The sequence below is a fragment of the Strongylocentrotus purpuratus genome, unplaced genomic scaffold, assembly GCF_000002235.5.
Source record: "Strongylocentrotus purpuratus isolate Spur 01 unplaced genomic scaffold, Spur_5.0 spur5_scaffold_14, whole genome shotgun sequence".
NCBI lineage: Eukaryota > Metazoa > Echinodermata > Echinoidea > Camarodonta > Strongylocentrotidae > Strongylocentrotus > Strongylocentrotus purpuratus.
The window spans coordinates 13,778,189-13,802,417 of record NW_022145599.1 but is presented as its reverse complement, the minus strand read 5'-3'; the positions used below and the strand labels follow the sequence as shown (position 1 = coordinate 13,802,417).

The window sequence follows — 24,229 nt, the reverse complement described above, 5'->3', positions numbered from 1 at the left end:
TACCTCTATCTTCAGTAAAAGTGCGTTGTCCTTTGTAGATAGTAGTACTATCTACAAAGGGCAACGAACTTTTTGCTTCTCCCATCAATGATGGGCGAACTATCTTTGATCACGTGATTTACTCATGACCAATCGTAGAGCAAGATTCTTAGTATGTGGAATATAAATTTAGATAATGAATTAGGTAAAATTGTGTGACATTCATCTCATTGTATTTATAATGAAGTAGCAATACACTACTGCATAGTATTGTATAGTATACTACTGGATCATTCGATAAATGAGACCGGACGCCGCTTGTAAATTGCATAACTGTTTTATTCAATCTGTAATCAAAAAAGAAGATACAGATAGAAAATCCGGTGTTAGCATTCAGATATTCAGTCATAGAGTTACACACAAGATATTTCATTGAATGGTTCACTGTATGTCTTGCCAAAAATCTCAACCAAAAATTAACTCCATGATGTTCAGAGCACAAGCATGTGCATATACATGCAACGCCTTAATCCAATAGCTTGTCACATACACCTGTCAAAGTGGCTTTCACAACTGACCTAAATAATTATGCGCAGAAGCAAACATGACTTCCTTTGCATTCAATCCACCTTGCTAAATAACTGTTGCTGATTTTCAAACTCAGCCAAAATGAGAATTTATCAAACTTGTAAATCTCCTTTCCTTTTGATACAACCAAATGACCAAATTATTCTTTAGAAATTTGCATACAATTTATGCGCACTCATTAAGTGTTTTCTTTTATGAATTTATACAAATAGCATGGCATTCTTTAATTTGCCAAGACTAAACCTTTTAATTCATACACTTGCATAAATTGCCTGTTACGTACATGTTTACTTTCTCCAAATAAACCAAGTTCTTTGTTCATATGAGCAACCAAAGTTCAATATGCATGCAGTATTTTTACAAACTAAATATCAGGTCCTAGACACTTCACTTTGTGAATGACCCTAATAGCAGTGACCTACTTTTTGCAAGCCAGATTTCATGCATGGTGAAATTAACTCTTACTCTTAAAACCAATCTTGGTTTTCATCATTTTTATGTAAATAAGCTATAATCAAATATCTCACTCCATTTACACTCACTTCTAACTATATCTGTGCAATACTTTGTGTCTCTGCGTTAAATTACAATTTCCACTGAATTTACGGCTTTTCGAAATAAACAACAACTTTCACTTGACCGATAGACGTAAAGTCTTAACAGTGCGCACAATGCCCTATTTGAAACTGTACGCACATACCAAATTAATCTGACACGTTGACACAAAATCTTGCACAGTTTATATCTCAACATTGAATTAATCTACACATTTTTATCCTTCATTAAACAAGTATTGAGTATTTCATGATTTAAACTTACTCTATGGGCGGCGGTAAACTCTACGTAAAAGGACAAATTTGGGGACTTTCCGTCCCACCGGAATACTCGTACTTTGACTTTCTCTGGAACGTAATGTGTCTGCAAAAAAACTCATGTTACGGTGTCTTCAAGTTTCAAACAACATTTAAAAAACAGATCAAGAAAAATGATTAAAGAAACTGCTGTTTCAATGAAACACACTCCCCGCCCAGATGAGGGCAATTATGGTCCTTATCTTTTAACCTACATCACACTCAAACTTCATATCCCTCAGATGGATAAATGACCACTATTTTAGTTATTGGTCTGTTAAGCTTAGTGCTTACAGTTTTCACTTTCACATTCCTAATTTTCCCATCTGACCCAGATAGACATGAACAATTCTGCCTATTGTCCACTTGCCCCTGACCGCGTTATGGTCAGCTACCATGACTACGTCATAAACTCGTACATTTCGTTTCTCTGTGTTCCATTTACGTCGCGGAACTAACAATGGGAACACATCTCTATTCCATATCTTCCAAAATTCATTCACAATACGTTGAACAAATTCTACCCTATGATTAGGATTCTTAGTTTCTTTGAAAGGACCCTGAGGTATCTTAGAAGAAGACCTTCCCAACAACATGTCATTCGGACATAAGTACGCACCGTCGTCTGGGTCATTGGGCGATCTTCCTATTGGTCGTTGATTGACCAAGTTTGCGACTTCTTGTAGGCATGTGGAGTTCAAACGGTGTCAACACTTGGCTTCCTATCGCTTTTTTCAACGCGATTTTACAACTTCTAACAAGCGACTCTGCGGTGCCGTTCTGATGAGGCGCTTGAGGCGTTATGAATCTCCACTCAGTTCCACGTTCAGCGCAGAAATCCTTCAACTCCTGATCGTTCCAACCTTTCACCATTTCTCGCAGTTCTCTTTCTGCGCCTACAAACTGTGTACCATTATCGCTAAACATACGGGCTGGTTGTCCTCTAATCGCGAAAAATCTGCGAAACACTTGTAGGAACTCTGAAGTTGAACAATCGACGGCCAACTCTAAATGCACAGCTCGTGTATTGAGACATGTAAATATTACCCCGTAATGCTTTGCGGTTTTGTTCCTGCTAATCTTTACATTAATTGGCCCAAAATAATCACATGAACAATAATGAAATGGTGGGGTAAATGGGGCCACTTTCTCTGTTGGCAAATCTGCTATCTTTTGACTTTCGATCTTGTACTCTGGATCGACACTCAACACACCTGTATTTGATGGTTTTAGCTAACCTATGCCCCTTATGATCCAATATCTCCTTCTGACTTTAGCCACTATCGACGCTACTCCATCATGACCCTTGTCATGGAAATGACACGTGATAAGAAAGCAGATTAGTTGGTTACGCGGTAGGAGAATGGGGTGCTTATCTTCATATGACATTGAACCTTTGTCGACTCTCCCTCCTACACGGACTACTTCCTTCTCTATGAACGGACTCGGTGATTTCAGATCCACAGACTTCAATCTCTCGCGTAACGATTTCTGAGCGTGTTGAATCCATTGGGTCTCGGCATCATCAAGCTCATTTGGCGTCAACGATGTGTCGGTTGCTGTAGCTTCATCCTGCTTCTTCCGAACTCTGGACTTCAATTGGCGAACAAATCTCAGTATGTAGGCCGTTACCCGTACAAGTCTCCTCCAGCTTGAGAATCTTGAACAATCTATTACCTCCGCTTCAGTTATGTGGAGGACTCTCTTGATGCTGCGTTTCTCTTCGTCGATCTCGACTGGATCCGGTTGAACTCTTTCTTCAGGCCACTGTTCCTCTGGTAAGCAGATGAATTCTGGCCCACTCTTCAATCTACCTTCATGCTTATCAATGGTTATACCCCTTGAAATGTCATCTGCTGGGTTCAACGGGTCAGGCACGTGCTTCCACTGTTGTGGATCTGAGTTAGTTTGAATCTCCCCTATTCTGGCTGAAACAAACGGCTTGAAGTTTCTGGCTTGACTTCTGATCCACGATAATGCGATCATGTTGTCGACAAAATATATTGTCCTTTCCAAATCCAACTTCAGCTCTCTCTTGATCGGCGCACTTAGTCTGGTTGCCATTGCTGATGCTTGTAGCTCTAGTCTTGGTATCGTGAGCCTTTTCAAGGGAGCTCCTCTCGACTTAGCTGTGACGAATTTGGTTTGAAACTGTCCGTTCGTGAGCTGCCATCTCAAATAAGCACATGTTCTATATACATGTACGCTTTCTGACGCTTCTGAGAAAACACACAACGTAGGTTTCTGCTCTGCTGTTGGTGGTGTTAGACACCTATCTTTCCTTTCGATGTTACAGAAGTCTGATACAGGTAGGTCCACTGGTGATGCTAACTGGACATGGAGGACCCTGCTAGTAGCAGATGAGGATTGATTAGGCCCAAACACTACCCAACCTATTGGGGACTTTCTCGCAACTAACTTTTCTGCTTGTCGTGTTTGACCTGTGTGAAGGGTAGGATGATCTATGCCAATCAACAGGTCGATATCTCCACCTCTGCGATGAATACTTTGATGATCGATTTTCAGTACTTCTGCTATTTCTTTAACGTCCACTTCATCCACGTCACTTATGAAGGGTAGAGCTACTGCTCGTATCATGTAAGTTGGCGAATTACCATCTACAGCTTTGACTGGAACTTTGTAGACATGGGTTTCTACAGTATCTTCCTGTCCGCCTATCTTCTTGATTGTTATAGCAGTTTTAGTACCCTGAAGATTCAGTTTATCGGCCACGGACTGCTTGATAACACTGACTTGAGATCCTGAGTCTATCAAGACGTTCCCCTTCACCTTACTGGAACCCTTCTGCCCCATTATCGCTGCTTCAAGAACTGGCAGCATTGCTTCTCTCTCTGCATAATTGGATGCAACTGCAATGTTGGATGCTACAGTTACACTGCTACTCCTTTCGTCCAAGTGTAGAAGGGGATGATGAAAATATCTACACTGACCTTCACTGCACTGCCTTTTCCTTCTACAGTTACTCATTCTGTGGTCCTTGCCTGCTTTCTTCAAGCAACTGAAGCAGGCTTTATTCTCCTTCATTAGCTTAAGCCTCTCTGGTTGTGTCATAGTAATGAGCTTCTGACACTGATCAACCCAATGGGTATCTGTTTGGCAGATCCAACACTTTGGCGGAAGTTTGGTACGGAAGGTTGTGTCTTGCCTGGTTGTATCTGGCCTTGTTGAATCTCTCTCTTCAGTCTTGATATGATGTATTTGCTGACTTGTCTTTGCTGCTCTGATCGGGGCTGTAGCTCTGATTCTTGCAGTCATTTCCCCTGTCATCCAATCTATGAGCATGGATACGGATGCTTCAGAGTCCTTCGTGTTTAGATGACGGAACCAAACCTTCTTGTCTTCAATGTGCAGCTTTTTTTCTATCGTTGCTAGCACTTGGGGATTGTCCATATCTGCTTCGTGTCCAACATCTTTCATAGTGTTGTGACTCCGGAGGACAAGCTGTGTCAACTCGCAAAACCGACCATCCTCTCCTTCTCTCAATGCTCTGAATGTATTGATGTCATTAAGCACAGCATCAGCTAAGAACCGGTGACTTCCATAAATTGCATCGAGGAACTTCCATGCAGCCTTATAGTCACTGACTCCTCTCAACATTTCTGCTGGCTTTCCCTCTAAACAGCTTCTCAGTAGAGTGACAGCATCTCTATCTGTGTAGATACTGGAAAGATGCACGAAGTCTGTCTTAAAGATGTTATATTCTCGAACATCTCCCTTGAACTTTGGAAGTTTCAACTTCTCTAACTTGAAAGACGACGTACCTGATGATGAAGGTGCTGATGCTGAACTGGAGGGGGGCGGTGTTGATGTTGAACTGGAGGGGGGCGGTGTTGATGTTTCCTGAGGCTCTACTCGGTGTAAGTACTGCTTACATTCAATCTTTAGCCTGCTGAACTCACTATGGATTTCGTTCATCCATCGTTCTTCGATTTCAAATTCTGCATCATCAACTATCTGCTCAGCAAACTCTTCGTGTGCCGTCTGTACCTCTTCAAACGCTGATTGGAAGTGTTCAAGTGCTTCCTTTACTTCTGTTTCTGGTCTGCTGGCTTCTATAATTGTGGAAAGGGTGTTGCTGTATCTTGTAAAACGCCCCTTTTTTCCTCGACGTCTTAGCTTCAGGGATTTTGTATCCGTCATCTTGAATGGATCAGGAACTCTCTACTCTGCGGTGACCCCTGGTTACTTCAAGAATTGAATTGATGGATCATTCGATAAATGAGACCGGACGCCGCTTGTAAATTGCATAACTGTTTTATTCAATCTGTAATCAAAAAAGAAGATACAGATAGAAAATCCGGTGTTAGCATTCAGATATTCAGTCATAGAGTTACACACAAGATATTTCATTGAATGGTTCACTGTATGTCTTGCCAAAAATCTCAACCAAAAATTAACTCCATGATGTTCAGAGCACAAGCATGTGCATATACATGCAACGCCTTAATCCAATAGCTTGTCACATACACCTGTCAAAGTGGCTTTCACAACTGACCTAAATAATTATGCGCAGAAGCAAACATGACTTCCTTTGCATTCAATCCACCTTGCTAAATAACTGTTGCTGATTTTCAAACTCAGCCAAAATGAGAATTTATCAAACTTGTAAATCTCCTTTCCTTTTGATACAACCAAATGACCAAATTATTCTTTAGAAATTTGCATACAATTTATGCGCACTCATTAAGTGTTTTCTTTTATGAATTTATACAAATAGCATGGCATTCTTTAATTTGCCAAGACTAAACCTTTTAATTCATACACTTGCATAAATTGCCTGTTACGTACATGTTTACTTTCTCCAAATAAACCAAGTTCTTTGTTCATATGAGCAACCAAAGTTCAATATGCATGCAGTATTTTTACAAACTAAATATCAGGTCCTAGACACTTCACTTTGTGAATGACCCTAATAGCAGTGACCTACTTTTTGCAAGCCAGATTTCATGCATGGTGAAATTAACTCTTACTCTTAAAACCAATCTTGGTTTTCATCATTTTTATGTAAATAAGCTATAATCAAATATCTCACTCCATTTACACTCACTTCTGACTATATCTGTGCAATACTTTGTGTCTCTGCGTTAAATTACAATTTCCACTGAATTTACGGCTTTTCGAAATAAACAACAACTTTCACTTGACCGATAGACGTAAAGTCTTAACAGTGCGCACAATGCCCTATTTGAAACTGTACGCACATACCAAATTAATCTGACACGTTGACACAAAATCTTGCACAGTTTATATCTCAACATTGAATTAATCTACACATTTTTATCCTTCATTAAACAAGTATTGAGTATTTCATGATTTAAACTTACTCTATGGGCGGCGGTAAACTCTACGTAAAAGGACAAATTTGGGGACTTTCCGTCCCACCGGAATACTCGTACTTTGACTTTCTCTGGAACGTAATGTGTCTGCAAAAAAACTCATGTTACGGTGTCTTCAAGTTTCAAACAACATTTAAAAAACAGATCAAGAAAAATGATTAAAGAAACTGCTGTTTCAATGAAACAACTACTTTTCATAGAGTTTGGTGTGGTATGGCCGTACATGTTGGTACATTCTAGTAAATATTAAAGGGTACAAAATGGATTTCTGTTTCTTGTTTTGTTCCAATCTCTTCAGGTATGCTATTTTAAAGCTCTAATCCTTCATAAGATATTGACTTTTTTTAAATTTTGGCCATGTTGTAAATGTTTACATGTCGGTGTATCTATAATTATTTATGATGATCGAACCACATTATCACCCAAATTATTAAAACAATGGTTTGCAGTGACAGGTGACCCTGAAAACTGATAACAAAGGGCTTGTAGAATAATCACAGAAATTACTTTTTGTTACATGAAATTCATTTCCAGAAAAGATGTTGCCCTTTTTTCTTTAAGAAAAATGTCATTAAAAAAAATGATTGATAGTCGAAATTAAGAAGAAAATTGCTGTTATTCTCCTTAACTTCTTAAAAACTAGTACATGATTAAGTTTTATGTTATTTTTTCATATATTTCTTGGGTTATATCCTCTTGCTTTAGTACATGTATGTTAAATCTCCAGAATAATCTACATGCAAAATGATTGGATGAATGAAGAAAAATAGGAGAAAATCTGTATTAATGCCATTGTGGAAGAGTCGTGGTCTAGTGGATAACGCCACTGAATTGTGGATTATATGGTTCACGGTTCAAGTCCCGCAACGGCATTAGTATCCTTTGGGAAGATATTAATCTACATGTCCCGCTCTCCACCAAGGTGTAGTTAATGGGTACATATAGGCGCCGGAAGTGGGGGGGGGCAGGGGGGGCAGTTGCCCCCCCAGTCAAAAAAGTGGGGGGGGCAAAACGCATTTTTGCCCCCCCAAAACGCCCCCCCCCCCCCTCCAAAAAAAAAAAAAAAAAGCAGTAAAGGAATAAACATGGTTTGTATTTTTAACCCAAAAGAACATAACAATAATAAAAACCTGAATTAAAGCACATATACCATTCCATTCAAAGAAAAGGAAAGTTCACAGGAATTAAATTTTCATAAACATTGCGCATGCTACCTATACGGTTTATAATAGCGATACGCGCATATCGTGGACATATTGTGCGAGAATGGGAAAACGTGTCTGTTTTTTTGGTTTTGTTATAGGGGTGAGAAGACATGAGCCCCTGAACGCTGGCGTACTGATGGGGGGGGTATATCTATACGATACCAGTGATTTACACATGTTGCTATTATGACATGATTTTCCGGTATTTTTTCTCCATTTTTTTTAAAGTCATACCTTTTTATGCGTTTGTTGGAAAATAAGAAATTCCCAAATTACAGTCGGGCGAAAAATACGCTTATTTAGAAGCCTTTATGACATGGTCTGCAAAGTGGCTGGGCTCGAGCCCCTCCCCCCTCACTTTTTGAAAAAGTATGTTAAAGAGAAAAAGAAAGAAAGACGGAGAGAAAAAATAAGTGACCTGCCAATGTCACAAATAAGGCATAAAAAATGCTCATCTGACCGTAATTAAATGCCTAAAACCCCAGAGCTGACGGGTGCTCCGCCCCCGGACCCCACCAAGGGCCCTAAGGCGGGCCCCTGGATGCTCATCTGACCGTAATTAAATACCTAAAACCCCTGAGCTTCCGGGGGCTCTGCCCCCTGGACCCCACCAAGGGCTCTAAGGCGGGCCCCTGGATGCTCATCTGACCGTAATTAAATACCTAAAACCCCTGAGCTTCCGGGGGCTCCCCCCCCCCTCTGGAACACGTCAATGGCCTTAAAGAGGCCCCTGGATGCTCATCTGACCATTATTCAATACCTAAAACCCCTGAGCTTCCGGGGGCCCTGCCCCCTGGACCCCACCAAGTGCCCTAGGGCGGCCCCTGGTTGCTCATCTGACCGTAGTCAAATATTAAAACCTCTGAGCTTCTGGGGGCTCCCCCCCCCCCCTCTGGAACACGTCAATGGCCTTAAAGAGGCCCCTGGATGCTCATCTAACCGTAATTAAATACCTAAAATCCCTGAGCTTCCGGGGGCTCAGCCCCTTGACACCCTGCCGAGGCTGGACCCCACGCCAATTTACGCTCTACCTGATCGTTAATACTTCACTTTGAAAAACGTTCCGCGGGACCTGCATGTAACGTGTAAGACTGGTGGTGATGCAGATTTTTCGTCTGCCCCCCCCCCCCCTTCCGAACGTTTTTTCTCATTACGTCACTGCCCTCGGAAGGTGAGCCCCCTGGAATGTTTGCCCCCCCAATCCCAAACTGCTTCCGGCGCGCCTGAATGGGTACCTAGTAGGAATTTATTCCTCGAATGCTTTTAGCGCCTCAGGGCAGCTGGGCTAAAGCCATGGTAGTTAAAGGGTCTTTTTAGATGTGCACGTCGACAAAGTGGACTGCTACGTGTGACGTCCTTTTGTAGCAGTGCCTTAAAAGGACGCCAAACGTAGCAGTCCACTGTGTCGACGTGCAACTCTAAAAGTCGCTAATATTTTTGTGGACGCCTTGAGCATTCCCGAGGATTCACACGTGCGTAATATAAAGTAGCTCATATTTGTTTGTTTGTTTGTTCTGTTTTAGAATGCGATTCCGGACCCTGTATGAACGGAGCTGCCTGTAGCGATCAGTACGCAGATGCATACACGTGCGAGTGTGTTGGAGCTTGGCAAGGAGTAAACTGCGAAGTACCACTAGATGTCCGTAAGTTGATACTTTTGCGTATAATTATACACATAGATATTGAGTATGATTGTGCAATTAAGGCTCGTTCAGATATGAAGCGGCATTAAAGCAGCCGCAAAAAAGCCATCGCGGATTTTTTTTCACGAGTAAATGACCGGGCATGTGCTCGCGACAAAGTCCTGCGCATTTTCAGTGAGCTTCGTGTTATAAGTAAAGACGTTTAAATATAATTACTAGACGGAAAAAAGCACGCGCGGAAACCATTACACGACTGGGATTAGGTTCCGCCTCTCTTAGATCATTTGAAGACGAAACAGGCACCTGAGGCGGCTTTTTGATTGGATAAAAGCGTCATGAATATGTTTTTTATCGATAGTATCGTTCAAGAAATGTGATGATATATTCGACCTCATTGCGTCACTTTAATTGTGCAGATTTAAACACGACGCTACTCGCACAAGCTGAGAAGATTTAGTTAATTGTGAATGGGTAAGTAATTGATTGAAATATGAGTAGATTAAGTGAATTTAGTCATCAATTTTGAAAAAGCTGCAATAGTCTTCGTGATCTACGGTAATTTTGTTACATTTTGAGACAGTTCTCAACAATTTTTTTGGGAAAAGACTAGGAAAATATTGTTCTTGAATTTGTACTTTGATTTTCATCATCATGAAGCAGTTTGACTGCGGTTTGCCGTCATTTCACCCTAGTACTCCAGTTAGGGCCCCGGGGTTCCGGCAGGCCCACCCCGGGGAATTTCGGTGCTCATTTGCATCAAGATCAATCTTTCTAATCAGGTTTTATTTCAGATTTGATCGTCATCATGAATCTAATTTACTAATCATCGATTGAATTTAAATCTAGATTTAACGTTACACCTTAAAATAATCTATGAAGCATGATTTTTTTGATAATCCAAGTGGATTAATTCTTGTTAAAATCTTTAGTAGATGTGAACACTAGTCTGATGGTTTACTTAGATCTATTATTCAATATCACTTATCAGTGCCATCCGTTCGCTCAGTGGCTTCATCGATACGCGGTGCGTGTCAACTTTATTTGGACCAAAATTATCTCAAACAACTCCAAATCCTATTTGATTTAGATGTTAAAACCTGGAACTTATTAATAAAAATATTCAAAAAACAACAACACTAGGATTTGTTTATTTAACATTTAGATTTGGTGTGGGTCCAGCTTGCTTGTCAAGTTGTCATTATAGACCTCTATTATTATTTCTAGATCTAGATCTAGATCTGTGCAGTTCATGTTGATAAATCTATTTTTGTGTAAGAGATGACCCCTATTCCACACTTATGTTTACTTATGTAGTCCACCTCTTCTACTTAAGACTACTTTATATTCATAGGCCCTATAAAGCACTTTTTGAAGCAAAAGTTAAATCTTTCATTTAGTTTTACTTTGTACTGTGGTCAATTAAATAGGAATGTTGATTTCCACACCATATTAAAATTAAGCCAACCATGACATGAACAATAGCTTTATATGCTAGATCTATTTCTATTTTGGTAAGAAGAAAGGGACTCCTTGATTGTCATATTGATTTTCTTTTCTTTTTGTTCCAACAGATTGAAACTGAAGAAGAGCTGGAAGGAGTTAACTGATGAGTAGACATTACAGCATTTCTTATATTTGCAAGATGAAGCTGAAAGTCCTATGCAGGTAAAATTTTCAGGATATTTAGCACACAAATATTAAACAACCTCCTATTAATTCACTAAAAAGGAAATGGAACTAAGTTTATGTTGCAAGCGTATATAGTTGAGGGTATATTTTATTCTAGTTCTGCACTTAGCAAACAAATATTAATCTTTCCTTTCTTTGTTTACAACGGGAATTTGTCCTTATTTACAGGAGGTCCTTTGTGTAGAAGAACGATGTCTAATGCACATTCAAGCACTACATCGTACACAGGACCCCTCATTACTTTTATTTTTGTAAGTGGTCCTTTCACTTCCTGAGCAACGAAGACAAAGAAGAACACAAAATAAGATCAATGAAAGTCTGTTTATAGGATGTATTATGGTTGATATGTATCTATTATTATCAATATTATCAAATAATTGAAGTGCCTACACTGTTTTCTCTTATGTAGGATGATGCTTCTCTACAGTTGATGATGAAGGCATGCTGGTTACAAACCCAAGAGAGGAACAAAGAAGAGATATTGACAGAACTAGAGATGCGGGCCTATTACACTTCGTACGAGCAAGTGTGCTAAAAAAATGTAGGTACCCCAAATAAACTATTGTAGAACACATATCATGCAGAAAGTTATAGATCTGACAAAGATATTTTTCATTGTCCGTTACTTGTAAAAGAATACTTGACTGAATATCACAATTGTGATTTAGATTTAAAATAAAATGTCGATATGGATGAAATATAAGTCTACATTACATATGTTTCAGTATCATTATTTTCAGTACATTCTCTGGTCCAAGTTGTTTGGTCATTTTATGTCCCATACTTAACCGAGTATTATTAAACTATGAGCACAAGTTCACAATACAAGTACATTGTACACGTATTACTTATTCATACCTTGGCTGATCCAAGCTCTAGCAGGCCTATCGTCTTAATGGGATCATCAGAAATAATCTAAGATGTGGTCAGTAACTAGTCTTGTAGGAAAAATAGTTTAGGTTTGCCCACTAGAACCCCAAGTGAATTTCAGTCCTTCCTCATTTTGTCAGAGCAGGTATCAGGGTGTATGTTATTAGTCATATTTGATTTTCTTGTACACTGTATCTTATTTCATTTTCCATTCAACAGACTTGGGTTATAATAGCAGCCCTTTCTTCTGAAAACTAGGCTACAACTTTATTAATGAATGTAGGAGACATCTACATGGGACTATGTCTTAAAGATGCCACCCTCATATAATGAAAGAGGATAGTAGAGATGGGTTCAAATTTGAATATTTGCATGATATTTATTTATTATTTGTATCATATGTTTGTAGAATACCACATTCAATAAAGCTAATGAATTTATCATCTTGTCAACTTTCAAATAATTAAAGATAACTAATCATTAATAAATAAACATTAACATTTTAACAATGTCAACTACCATCTTATAGGAGGACTGGGCAGAAAAATTTTCCTTGAAATTTGAGTGATACTGATCTATCAGTCTATATCAAAGGTTGAATTAATCAATTATATTTTAATTTTAATTATACATGTTGAAATTCAGTTACCTCTACCGACTTCTGTATTTTAGAGGATTTGTAAATTATTACATTATTGCTGCTTCAAGTATTGTATGTAAGAAGGTTTGAAAGTCAACCCTCTAAATGCATTAAATATAGAAAGACATAGAAAGACTGGCATTTTATCATTGCCTTTCGTATCCAAAGTACTAATTTTAATAGAATCATGTTTTGATACTTCCTAACTTAAGAAAACAGGGAGGGGGCTTGCTATCCTCTTCCAGGTGCTGTTTCTACATGGACCATGTAACTGGTTGCACAAGTGTAAACAATATTATATTTATCATATGTTTATATCATAATTTAGAAGGATTTAGAAAGTGAAAATGTTTTAAATTATAGCATTTCCGGTGCTACATGTAGAAGTAATAATAAAAATATAATGACAGTGTTGATTTTTAAGGGAAAGGGATGGTTTTCCCAGTGAAATTAACGGTATACCAATGTAAAATTTATAAAAAAGAGAAATTATTCTTTAAAATAAAAATTATACGGGACATGGGCCTCCTAACTAAAACCCTGGTACCACTTCTGGATTGTTGTAGTTTTTTTTCTTTGGGGGTGGCAACCCAATTCAAAATTTCAAGTGTTAAATTCAATTTTCCTTAAAAAAAGAAATCATTTATGTCAAGATGTTGAAATGAAACAATGTGTCATTTTTTTCTTTATTCAAGTTAGAACATTTGAATAAAATGATTAACATACTTTCCAGTCTCTCTGGTCTCTACATTAAAAATTTTCAAAGCTCCTGCAAAGGCTGCAAAAAGGTAAAGTGAAGAGAATCCAAGTGAAATGTGGACAGTAATTGAGTGAATATGGAATGGTTGATCGTAGTTGACAGCTAGTGCATGTAAATGAGTGGTAATAACAAGTACGACTGAAAGTGAGACAGAGAGGAATTGCAACAGGTTGTTCAGTCAAGAGAACACATATTGCAGAAGATATTTTTCGAAAGAGAGAGAAAGGGAATCATTAAGGTATGATGAGAGTGGGTGGGGAAAAACCATCCACTGTGCAACATAATTTGTTTGTTTAAAATAAGGAAACTTATAATAGCATATCTAAAATGTATAATCATAGCCAGAGAATGTGTTGTTATATGGCTTATAGCATGTTTGGTTTTAAAAAAAATCAGACCCAGTTATTTGATAGACTAAAAGGGGAATACGATCTAAACATTAAGAATATCTGTACTTCTTATTCAATGAAGGTCCACTCCGCGATATCGCGATTCATCCTGGGTATGATGGGTGAAGCTTAAATAGCAAGCTTGAGATATGTTAAACATGGATGGTTGTTTTCATTTTTTGTTCAATAAAGAGATTTTCAGAAAAATGTTATGCTGGAATATTAATAAGTAGAGGTGTAATTATGTTTTTAAAGGCTAAGTTAGTTGGCGTAAATATTCATAAATGAATGAAGTACACGCCATTAAAAATATTATTCTAAAAAAACACTCGAGTGGAATTTTAAGGTCCACTTCCCGATGCATCCTGGGTACACAAGCTGTTATACTGGTGATAGATAATACAAGTTCGAGCGCGTGTTTCACCTAACGGTGATCGCATCAGAATAATCCACGCTGATTCGCTAAATCACTTGCGTCGATAGCGCACAGCGTGATGAATAAATTACCATGATTACGTCCATAAGGCGATTGACCTCTCTAATTACGCTGATACGCGTATTGTCTTTTACCATGTAGTAAACATCATGTAGTACACTTTGTGCGGGAGCATCCTACATGCATAATTCATAAGGGCTCATGAATTATGTATAGGGTCTTATTTTGGCTTCTAATGGATCCGTAAAAAATGGCGGAGCTCGGGGGCCATACGGAAACGTGGGCCGTATTGCTCTTTAGGTCATCATAAATTGCCGCGTCATATCTAAACGATGCTTTGTTATTTACAGGAAAATGCAGCCATAAAGGTAATACAAAGTTTTGGTATGGGGTCATGAATTTGGTTCAAATGAACATATTAGAAGCAGATATGCGATCCAACAATATTCAGTGATCGTTGTCACGGTTGAAATCGACTCTAAAGTTATGAAATTGTAAATAACAGACTTGTTATGTTGTATAGCTCCCTCTCGAGGTCAAGATATTAAATTAAGCTATGAAACAAAGTTTCTTGCCTAAAATCGACCGATAAGCTATTTCCATTTGAAAATTATATATCACAACTTAGATATTCTGAGATTTTCATGGTCGCAGGTACCATTGTACGGCTGTAGGCACTATTTGAAATTTATCAAAATTTAACGGGAGCACCGGTAACTTTTTATAATCAATTTTTCTCAAAAGCAGAAGTGTTTTAGGGTCTAAATTTTCTAGTGCTTATAAAACATCCACAGGGGCATCCAAATATATCGAAATTGAATGACTATCCACCCAATTTTCAAAAAAAAATCCCCAAACTTTGTATTACCCTTAACGATAAGTTCTCCGTTTTATAAAGCTGGTTTTAAAAAACAAAATGAGAGAAACGAATTTGTAAAAGTTTGAGCAATATCAGATTAAAATTAAAGAAAGATATGAATTTTGGAAGTTGTCGTCAATGAAACACCAATTGGCAACACTGTGAAGTATTTTGCGAGCTCCTCCCCAATTCGCTTTGTACAGACAATTTTTATAAACTTTCATTCCCTCATTGATTCTTTATTGATGACGGAAAAATTTGTTTAATACAAGGAGTGTATAAAAACAAAACATTGTATTAAAGGTGAATATATAAGTGAACAATCTTCTTTAGGATAAATTTAGATTTTTGTTTGTTTTTGTTTTAGTACAAAGTTGAATAGAAGAGGTCTTTGCAAGATACTTCAAAATGTTGCCAATTTGTGTTTAATCGATTGCACCTTCAAAAATTCAATGCTTTCTTATTATGCCTCCGTTACGAAGTAGCCGGAGGCATTATGTTTTCGGGTTGTCCGTCCGTCCGTACGTCCCGTTCTCGTGATCGCGTTATCTGAAGAACCGATTGATGGATTCCTGCCAAACTTAGGTCATGTATGTATCTTGCAGAGACGATGAACTGATTAGATTTTGGGGTCACGAGGTCAAAGGTCACAGGGCTCATTATGTATGCTGAAACAGCTCGTGATCGCGTTATCTCAAGAACCGATTGTTGGATTCCTGCCAAACTTAGGTCATGTATGTTACTTGCAGAGCCGATGAACTGATTAAATTTGGGGGTCATGAGGTCAAGATCAAAGGTCATGCGGCTCATTATGCATGCAAAAATAGCTTGTGATCGCATTATCATTAGAACAGATTGATGGATTCCTCCCAAACTTAGATCATGTATGTATCTTGCAGAGCCAATGAACTGAGTAGATTCTTGGGTCATGAGGTCAAAGGTCTTGGGCTCATTATGTATGCAAAAATAGCTTGTGAACGCATTCTCATTAGAACTGACAGATGGATTACTATTTAACTCGGGACATCTTGCAGAGCCAATGAACTGAGTAGATGTTAGGGTCATGTGGTCAAAGATCAAAGGGTCATATATGTATATGAGAAATTGCTTGTAATCACTAAATTTTGAGAAGTTCTAAAAACGAGATTGTTACTATTATTTGTGACAAGTTCACAAGCACAAATCGGCGCCTTCAAATGCACCTCGCAGTTAAATGAAAGTCCTTCCCGCTTTTTTCACATGGTCCTGGCTTGCTGCCGATCAAAACAAAAAACAAAAAAACGTTTTTTTTTTTTTTTTTTTTTTTTTTTTTTTTTTTTTTTAATCGTTTAAACGAAAACCGTCCGCCGGTTTTGACTGACGGTTAAACGGAATTGGAGATATCCGTGATGTTACAGCACTACTGAGAACCTGTTAATGGATTACAATTGAACTTGAATTTCCATCTAGTTTTTAATCTGTTTTTAGCTCAAATTTCAAAAACCTGTTTCGCTCAATTCTCTGTTTCTATTAAAACCAATCTAATACCAGGATGGCCTTTCCCATAAAAAAATATTTAAAAAGCTAATCTAAATGAAAACAGAAATTCAGAGGATTAGACTAGCAGAATTTTAAATGAAATCAGACCCAAATAAGAAAGTTATATATTTTAAAAAATAATTTCCAGTTCCAGAAGCTACTGCAACAAGCACTGCCGAGAGTTAACATGCTACCCACCGCTCGGGCTGCGCCACTGTTGTAGAGGATCTAAATAATATGCTATCTAAAATACATTTTGGGTAGTGAGGAGAAGGTACTTAGGAGACAAAGAGAAATCAATAATATTTCTGTTCACGACAAATGAGAGAGTTGATTGTTACACAATCCATTGACCAAATTAGCAATGTAAGATTCGCGTAGATTTAGTGATATAACATTTCAATCATTCATAACTCTCTTATTATTGGTCCGATTTATGTCAAGCTTTCGCTTCTCGGTTTCCCTTAGTTTTCTGCTTTCAGAGAAGTGCAGTTATTACAAAGGTTGGATCGCCAATATACAAATGGCCGTATTCAGATTTCGACCCGACGTTGGTTCAACCTCGATTGAAGTCGTGTTTGACAAGCAAGATAAAATGGGTTAAACCAAGGTCACTTTGTTACCATTGAGAAACATTTTGTTTAAGATCCAGGTTTAACACATTGCTAATTGAAACCAGGTTGCCACTGCATTAAGCGTACGGTAAAAATTGAATTCATTGCTCAACAGGTTAACTGTGTTTAATAGTATAATACGGAACACTTAGTCGATATATTTATCGACCTTATCCAGCTAGTCAGGTTTTCTCAAGGCTCAAGCCCATATGTTGTATTAGTTTTGGGGACATTGAGGATAAAATTAAGAAACTTTCTACATGTACTTATTGGGCCAAGGGCTTCAATTTACTCCACATAACCCAACAATATTTAAATCACGTATTCATAGTAATTTATGCAAATTGAGCAAAATTGTGCAAATTAGTACATTTGCTATAAATTTGCATTCAAAATTTAAGTCACACAAATCTATAGAGACATATTCTTTTCCAAAAAGACTCAAAATCAAATTGCCTTCATGTTTTATTATTAAAGTTTATGCAAATTGGTATGACTTTCCCTGTCAGTCTAGGGCCTATGTTCGTATTGGTATTCTACTGCATGAAATACTTTCTTATGTATACATTCATGTTTATCATTACTTTATCTTTATTTTCTCCACCGAACATAACCTATCAAAGCAATTTTGCATTTTGCAAATTTAAAGATTACAAAAAAAATAGCAGGTATTAGGGCCCATGCACAACTCCAACTCTCCACACAATGCCATTCGACACAATGCCATTGATTTATATTTTATTGCGTTAAATATTCTTTTGTGAGTAAAATGACACCAAGATCAATTATTTTAGGTAGTAAAGGTAATTTTATTCTCCTGCTATTTTTTTTTTTTTTTTTTTTTTTGGGGGGGGAGGCAATGTCATTTTCACAATTTACTACTTTAGCAACCGTAAGAGTATGCTTGAAGCAACGATAAATTTTCGCATGACAACTTGCCATACCATAAGCTGTAATGACAGATGACTGCTCTCGTTAAAGCTCATTTTTCATGTTATGTGAAATATATAGTCCGTGGACGCCGTTAACAAAAGTGAAGGGGGCACGGCATTGCAGCCTCCGTTGGGACTCGGGGACAATGCCCAAATAACGAAACATAGGCCCACGCATTCAAAGAAAGGGTATTTATTTGTGCACTTTGAGCTTCAAAACGCAGCCACGCCCCCCCCCCCCTCCTCTTCAATGACTCATTCCTTAACAACGTAAAACAAAGATAATTTTGAGCATGAAAACTTCCCATACAATAAGCTGCGTTGACAGATGACTGCTCTCGTTAAACTATGTCGTCGGCATAGCTCATTTTTATTGGAAGCCGTTATGTGCAAATTTCCCGCTGCTTCAACCATGTTTGCTGTTGTGACAGTAGAAGATGATAAAAATGCCTTTGCCTAACAAAATTAACTTCTTAATCAAAACACCTTACCCCAAAAATTGATGATCCTGGAATGACCAGGAATAGAGGAATACGTCTCATTTTTTATTTCCTTTCATTTATGTGCACAAATCTGTCCGAGCTATTTGTTTTAATCTCCATCACTTTACCCATGGATAAGTCCGTGCTTTACCATTGTAACATTTGCGGAAACAAATCTTTGTAATTAATTTATCGGACATGCACAATCAAGTGAAATGTCTAGCCCGTGGACGCCTTTAACAAAACAAAAGGAGGAAGGGCATTGCAGCCTCTGTTGAGACTCGGGGACAATGCCCAAATAACGAAACATAGACTAACGCATTCAAAAGCAGGGTATTTTTGTTGGCAGTTTGAGATTCAAACCGCAGCCACCCCACCCCTCCCCTCGTCAATGACTTATTTTTTAACACTGAAAAACAAAGATAAACTAACCGCTCCGGGTGACTAACCCTTGGATGCTTTGAAGTAGGAATTTTAGGTGAATCTATACATTAGAATCAAATGATAATGCACTTTATATGTAAACTTAATATTCTTCTCTATGAATTTACATGCGGGTACCACGTCATTGTACACAAACATTTTTATGTAAACGATGTTTGTTGTTTTATCATCTACACTGCGTGATCGACCTTGACATTAATTGTGACTTGCCATTTTTGTTCTTCCCAAATTTCAAGAGTTGTGCCCCTTTGGCCATGTCTACGAGTATGTGGCGACCATTACCATAGGTATCATACCACACAGATTTAGCTGTCAAGCCAACTTCAGGTTTCCAGGTGCTACCGAGGTCAACTTTACTTTCGTGTCACATTATATCGAACCAATCAAGGATGCATTCTGGCTGGAAGCGGGATTCCGTGCTGACAGTACCGATGACTCAAGATCGTTCGATTCCAGCAAATTGAATTTGCAGCCTACTTTAACTTTTGAAGATGCTGGTTCAAACTACTGGATAGAGATCTTCACAGATAAGACAGTCCTGAGTGCTGGTTTCACTCTAGAGATCAGTGCTGGTAAGTTCATCATCCCCCCCCCCCCCTTCCCCCGCACAAAACACACCTGTTGATCATAGAAGTCCAGAATCTGGCCTATTCAATTAAATCTCTACCACATCGGAAATGCGACCTGCCCCACCATCCGAAGATGGCGTAATCCTCGAACTAGACTGAGGCTGGGCTGGTGAGCATAATTATGAGCTCGTTGATAACGCCATCTTCGGCGGCTTGAGTCAAGTGCGTAGGGGATATAGAGAACAGAACAGGCCAGACTCTGGACTATGATCATAGTAGAACTAGAAATACATAATTATGACTATGTTGAAATTTCTTTGACGCCTTATTGGGTCTCACTGTTCGGGTAACACCTTGGGTGCCCCCTGTTATATTTTGATTAAGGTGAAGTATGTTCATTCGGTTCTTACACACGACGACGACGTAGAAGTGTCATGGTCTAGGGGATATGTCGTTGGACTGTTGACCAATGGTTCGCGCTCCGAGTCCTGCAGCGTCACTAATGTCCTTCGGTCAGAAATCAATCAATATTCGCCACTCTCCAACCAAGTGTTAAATTGGTACCGGTAGGAAGGATTTCCTTGAATGCTGTCAAGGTAGCGTAGCAGAGCCGGGGTAATATTGGAGCGCCTTGAGCACCTGGCGTGGTCGATATGTGCGCAATAAAAATATCCATTATTATTTCATTATTATTAGTATTAGTATTATTGTTAATATTAATATTATTATCATCATCATCATTATTATATTTGGGAATAATGAAATCATAATATCATGACACCAAGGTCAATATAAATATAGAACAAAGCCTACGTTTTCGTCATGAACAAGAAGTTTCTGGACACCACATTCGGAGAGCAGAATCCCTTGTATGGTCACTCAAACCAATGATGGACGTGTCTTTATACCGGACACCCCATAAGTGACCGTATATCTTCGGCATTAAAATGATATGCATCGCAATGTCAACGCATTTACTCGAGTTGACCACACTTAATCATTTGATAGTCGATGTTAAATTGTAATCAAACAGTTACGACGGAAAGCACCACCAACTGAATTAACAAATCAAAACACATATGTCTGTTGTGATGAAACAACTAATGTTCCTGATGGACATAGTTATCCTTTTGTTTAAACAAAAAATTATATATTTAATATTTACCATTCATGTATTGTGTCCACAGACCGTGATGACTGCTACCCAATTCCTTGTATGAATGGTGCTACATGTATTGACCTTATCCGAGACTATAGGTGCATCTGTGCACCAGGCTACGATGGTATAAACTGCCAGGAGAGTAAGCATCTTTACATCATAGTATTACAAGTCGGGTAGACTGTACAACAAGAATTAAAATTGACTTTAAAAAGAATTCTCAAGATGATGAATTGGCCTAATTGAAGAAAAAAAGTTTTAATTTTACCCACGGTCTCAGCCACGGTTTAAATCTCTACCTGAACTAAAGTAAGCATAGATTAAAGTTTAAAGAAAGCCCGTCCATTGGTCAAAATGACACGCTTGTATGGGTTTGATATAAACCATTTCTTGAATAGAACATTTTCGTAATGTACAAATTTTCGTTGAAAATTATTTCATCCACCTGTTACGAATAATTGTATTTTAATAGTCTGAATGAAAAATGCATACATTATTATTGTTGCTAGGTAGGACAACCATTATGGCTTTCATGTCTTCTTTGATTACCGCCGAACATATCTACACATTTCCCGTTCACTGCAGACTATTTCATCTTTGTGGACATTCATGACTACATAACTTTGAATGTATCTTTAGCACGCACGATCTGTGTGTTTCCTAAACCTTATTTTTCTAATTGTTGTTCAAATATTACATGAAACGTCAACTAAAGTCAAATTTTGATTTGTTATTTTATTTTTTATTTTTGAAATGTGTAACTTGATCTCTCCCAATGATATTTCTCCCCGTCTAACTTCAGACACCGATGAATGTCGAAGTGGTCCCTGCATGAATGGTGGGACATGTGTGGACGGAGAGAACAGGTATTCTTGCGATTGCACTGACAGTTATACTGGTCTTAACTGTGAGACAGGTTAGTATTTCCTTTGACCGGTTTTCCATGTTCCAATTCAAATTCCAATGATGTTGACTGATGTGCTTATGAATAAGTGTTTAGAGTGAAATTAATGGTCTTAGAACTTATAAACATCAGTAACAGAAACAATATATCCTGAAAGGCAGGGTCCGATATATTCATAGGTTGTGTTTTCATCAAATAAGTTTAAATATTAACAATTTGTTGGTATAATCAATAATGGCCTAAGTGAACATGGTATTATTAGGGTGATCACACTGCCTGTGCACACAGTCTGCCCCATGCACATACACACACACAACAGCAGTCAGTTGGTAGAAATAGCAATTTTCGTAAATTTATTTTTAAAAAACTGAACAATATTTTAAAACTTTTATTTCACATATCTTTCAAGCATACCTTTAACTACAATTCTGTGTAGTTTCATTGTTATAGGCATGTGGGAAATATGTTAAATTATTAATTAGAATATTGTCTTTTCAGCCATGTGTGACATGGCCCGCTGATCGCCCATTGACTGTTATTCTGCGTGGTGAAAATGCACGTCAATGTATAAAACTCCCCTACAAAAATGCAGTATCCTCATGTGTTTCACTCATTGAATCAATTTGTTATTTACACTCAAGGTAGCCACAACTGTACTGGGATCACCAAATTTTCTTTTTCTCTGAAATTTAATCCCTGTGGAAAATCGTCATAAATCCTCAAATCTGACATTTTGTTAAAAGAAGCTATACTGTGATGTAGCAGAAAATCTGCAGCTTCTTATCATTTGTTCGGTTTTTCTGAATAATTTGTGAAACATATGAGGAAATAGCTGTAACGGTGATCCAAGTAATTTCCATCGCCATATTTTATTGGCATTGCAAAAATATTTGGAACTTAATGTTAATATTTGGTGTAAATATGATATATAAATATATGATTTTTAAAAATGCCAACAAAATGAACAGTTTGACTTTCCTATATATATATAATTAGCTGAAATGACCTAATTTGAATATTTGATGAATATTCATAATTTTTTTTTCAAAAAAAAAATATATTTCCATACCTGTCTGATATACTTAGGTTTCATTGATGTATAATGTTCGGTTTTGATTTGATTACATATGCGCATATTAATTAGACGGACTTAGTTATTTTCACAACTTTTTCATATCTGCAGATTCGCAAAAATGGCAAAAATTACTTATTTTGTTTGCTTCTGTTTTCAAAACGGTAATAGATATATGAATTTTCTTTTTTGTATTTTTTACCACAAAGATGATAATTTAGTGTCTGATAATTTAATATATTATTTGTGTCCGAGAAAGTGATGAATTAAGTTGTCAACTTTGTCGAATTTTGCCATTTTTGCCAATTTGACCATTTCTGGCAGGTTTTTCGGTAATTTTGCGATATCAAAAAAATGGTATAAAATCACATCGCATTGACCGATTTCAATTCTGTTTTTTTGTTTTTTGAAGCTTTCATGAAGCTTGATCATTTGCAATCATTAAATAACATGTGTTTGTTGTACTTATTTTTGGTGTGCTATACCTAGTATTAGATTTCTAATTTGGAAATGCAATATGGTTCATACACATGAGCTTTTAATAAATATTTGTAGGTAAATAATATATTTGACATTTAAACAAATAAACATTCCATTTTCATATAATCTCTTTGTACATTCATGAGAGAGATAGAAAGAGTTAAAGAAAAGCCTAAATTATAAAAGACGAAACTTTACAGAGAGAGTTAAAACGCATGTGAAAAAAAGCAAAAAAGCTTCTCTTTCTCTTTTGTTGCAATTGTAGATATTTCCTTCTCCTTGTTAATGGTTTGTTAGTCTTTGTATATTTCGTTTGTATCAATATATTTGATTATGTTTTCATGATCGAATATCCTTTCATTACACTAATATTACATTTTCTGATTGTATAGGTTCATAAGACCACAACGAGGAAAAGTGAGATTTAAGACATAGTAACTGATATTGAAATGGGCTATGCATCATATTTATGTTTTGGTAACACGAAGATTCAGCTCGCTTTAAAGATGATAATGTTATTGTAACATGTTATGATCACACACAGGCGTTGTCGTCCCTAAGGGAGGGGGCCCCAAAGAAACTTGGAAAAATGACACAGTTGGCAAAAATGCATTCCTTTTAAGTTTGATCTCTATACCATATTTAAATACATTTGTGATTTACCTTCATGTATTACTTTTTTACTTGTTAAATTATTGTTACCGAAATAGAATCTAACAATCAATGGATGAAGTCTTATCATGTGATAATTGGAAACCATTCTAATTTAGAAACTGTCTAAGATAGATA

At 37.4% G+C, this 24,229-nt stretch overlaps 2 protein-coding genes across 2 annotated transcripts in view; one reads left to right on the top strand and one right to left on the bottom strand.

Moving 5' to 3' along the window:
• Positions 1-24,229, top strand: part of LOC100889618 — a 58,365-nt gene that overhangs the window by 1,215 nt on the left and 32,921 nt on the right. Inside the window, exons 2-5 of the mRNA XM_030985079.1 lie at positions 9,504-9,623; positions 19,493-19,828; positions 21,013-21,126; positions 21,787-21,900. Of these exons, the coding sequence (XP_030840939.1) occupies positions 9,504-9,623; positions 19,493-19,828; positions 21,013-21,126; positions 21,787-21,900 (684 nt within the window). The remainder of the gene's footprint in view (positions 1-9,503; positions 9,624-19,492; positions 19,829-21,012; positions 21,127-21,786; positions 21,901-24,229) is intronic.
• On the bottom strand, positions 2,538-6,963 carry LOC105439785. Its single transcript, XM_030984253.1, has 2 exons — positions 6,764-6,963; positions 2,538-5,703 (listed from the first exon to the last, which is right to left on the bottom strand). The coding sequence occupies exon 2, from the start codon at positions 5,577-5,579 to the stop codon at positions 2,652-2,654; it is 2,928 nt and encodes a 975-aa protein (XP_030840113.1). The 5' UTR covers positions 5,580-5,703; positions 6,764-6,963; the 3' UTR covers positions 2,538-2,651.

Bases quoted from the DNA above. Each gene is read 5' to 3' on its own strand.
- LOC105439785 (XM_030984253.1), bottom strand. From the start codon at position 5,579: ATGACGGATACAAAATCCCTGAAGCTAAGACGTCGAGGAAAAAAGGGG.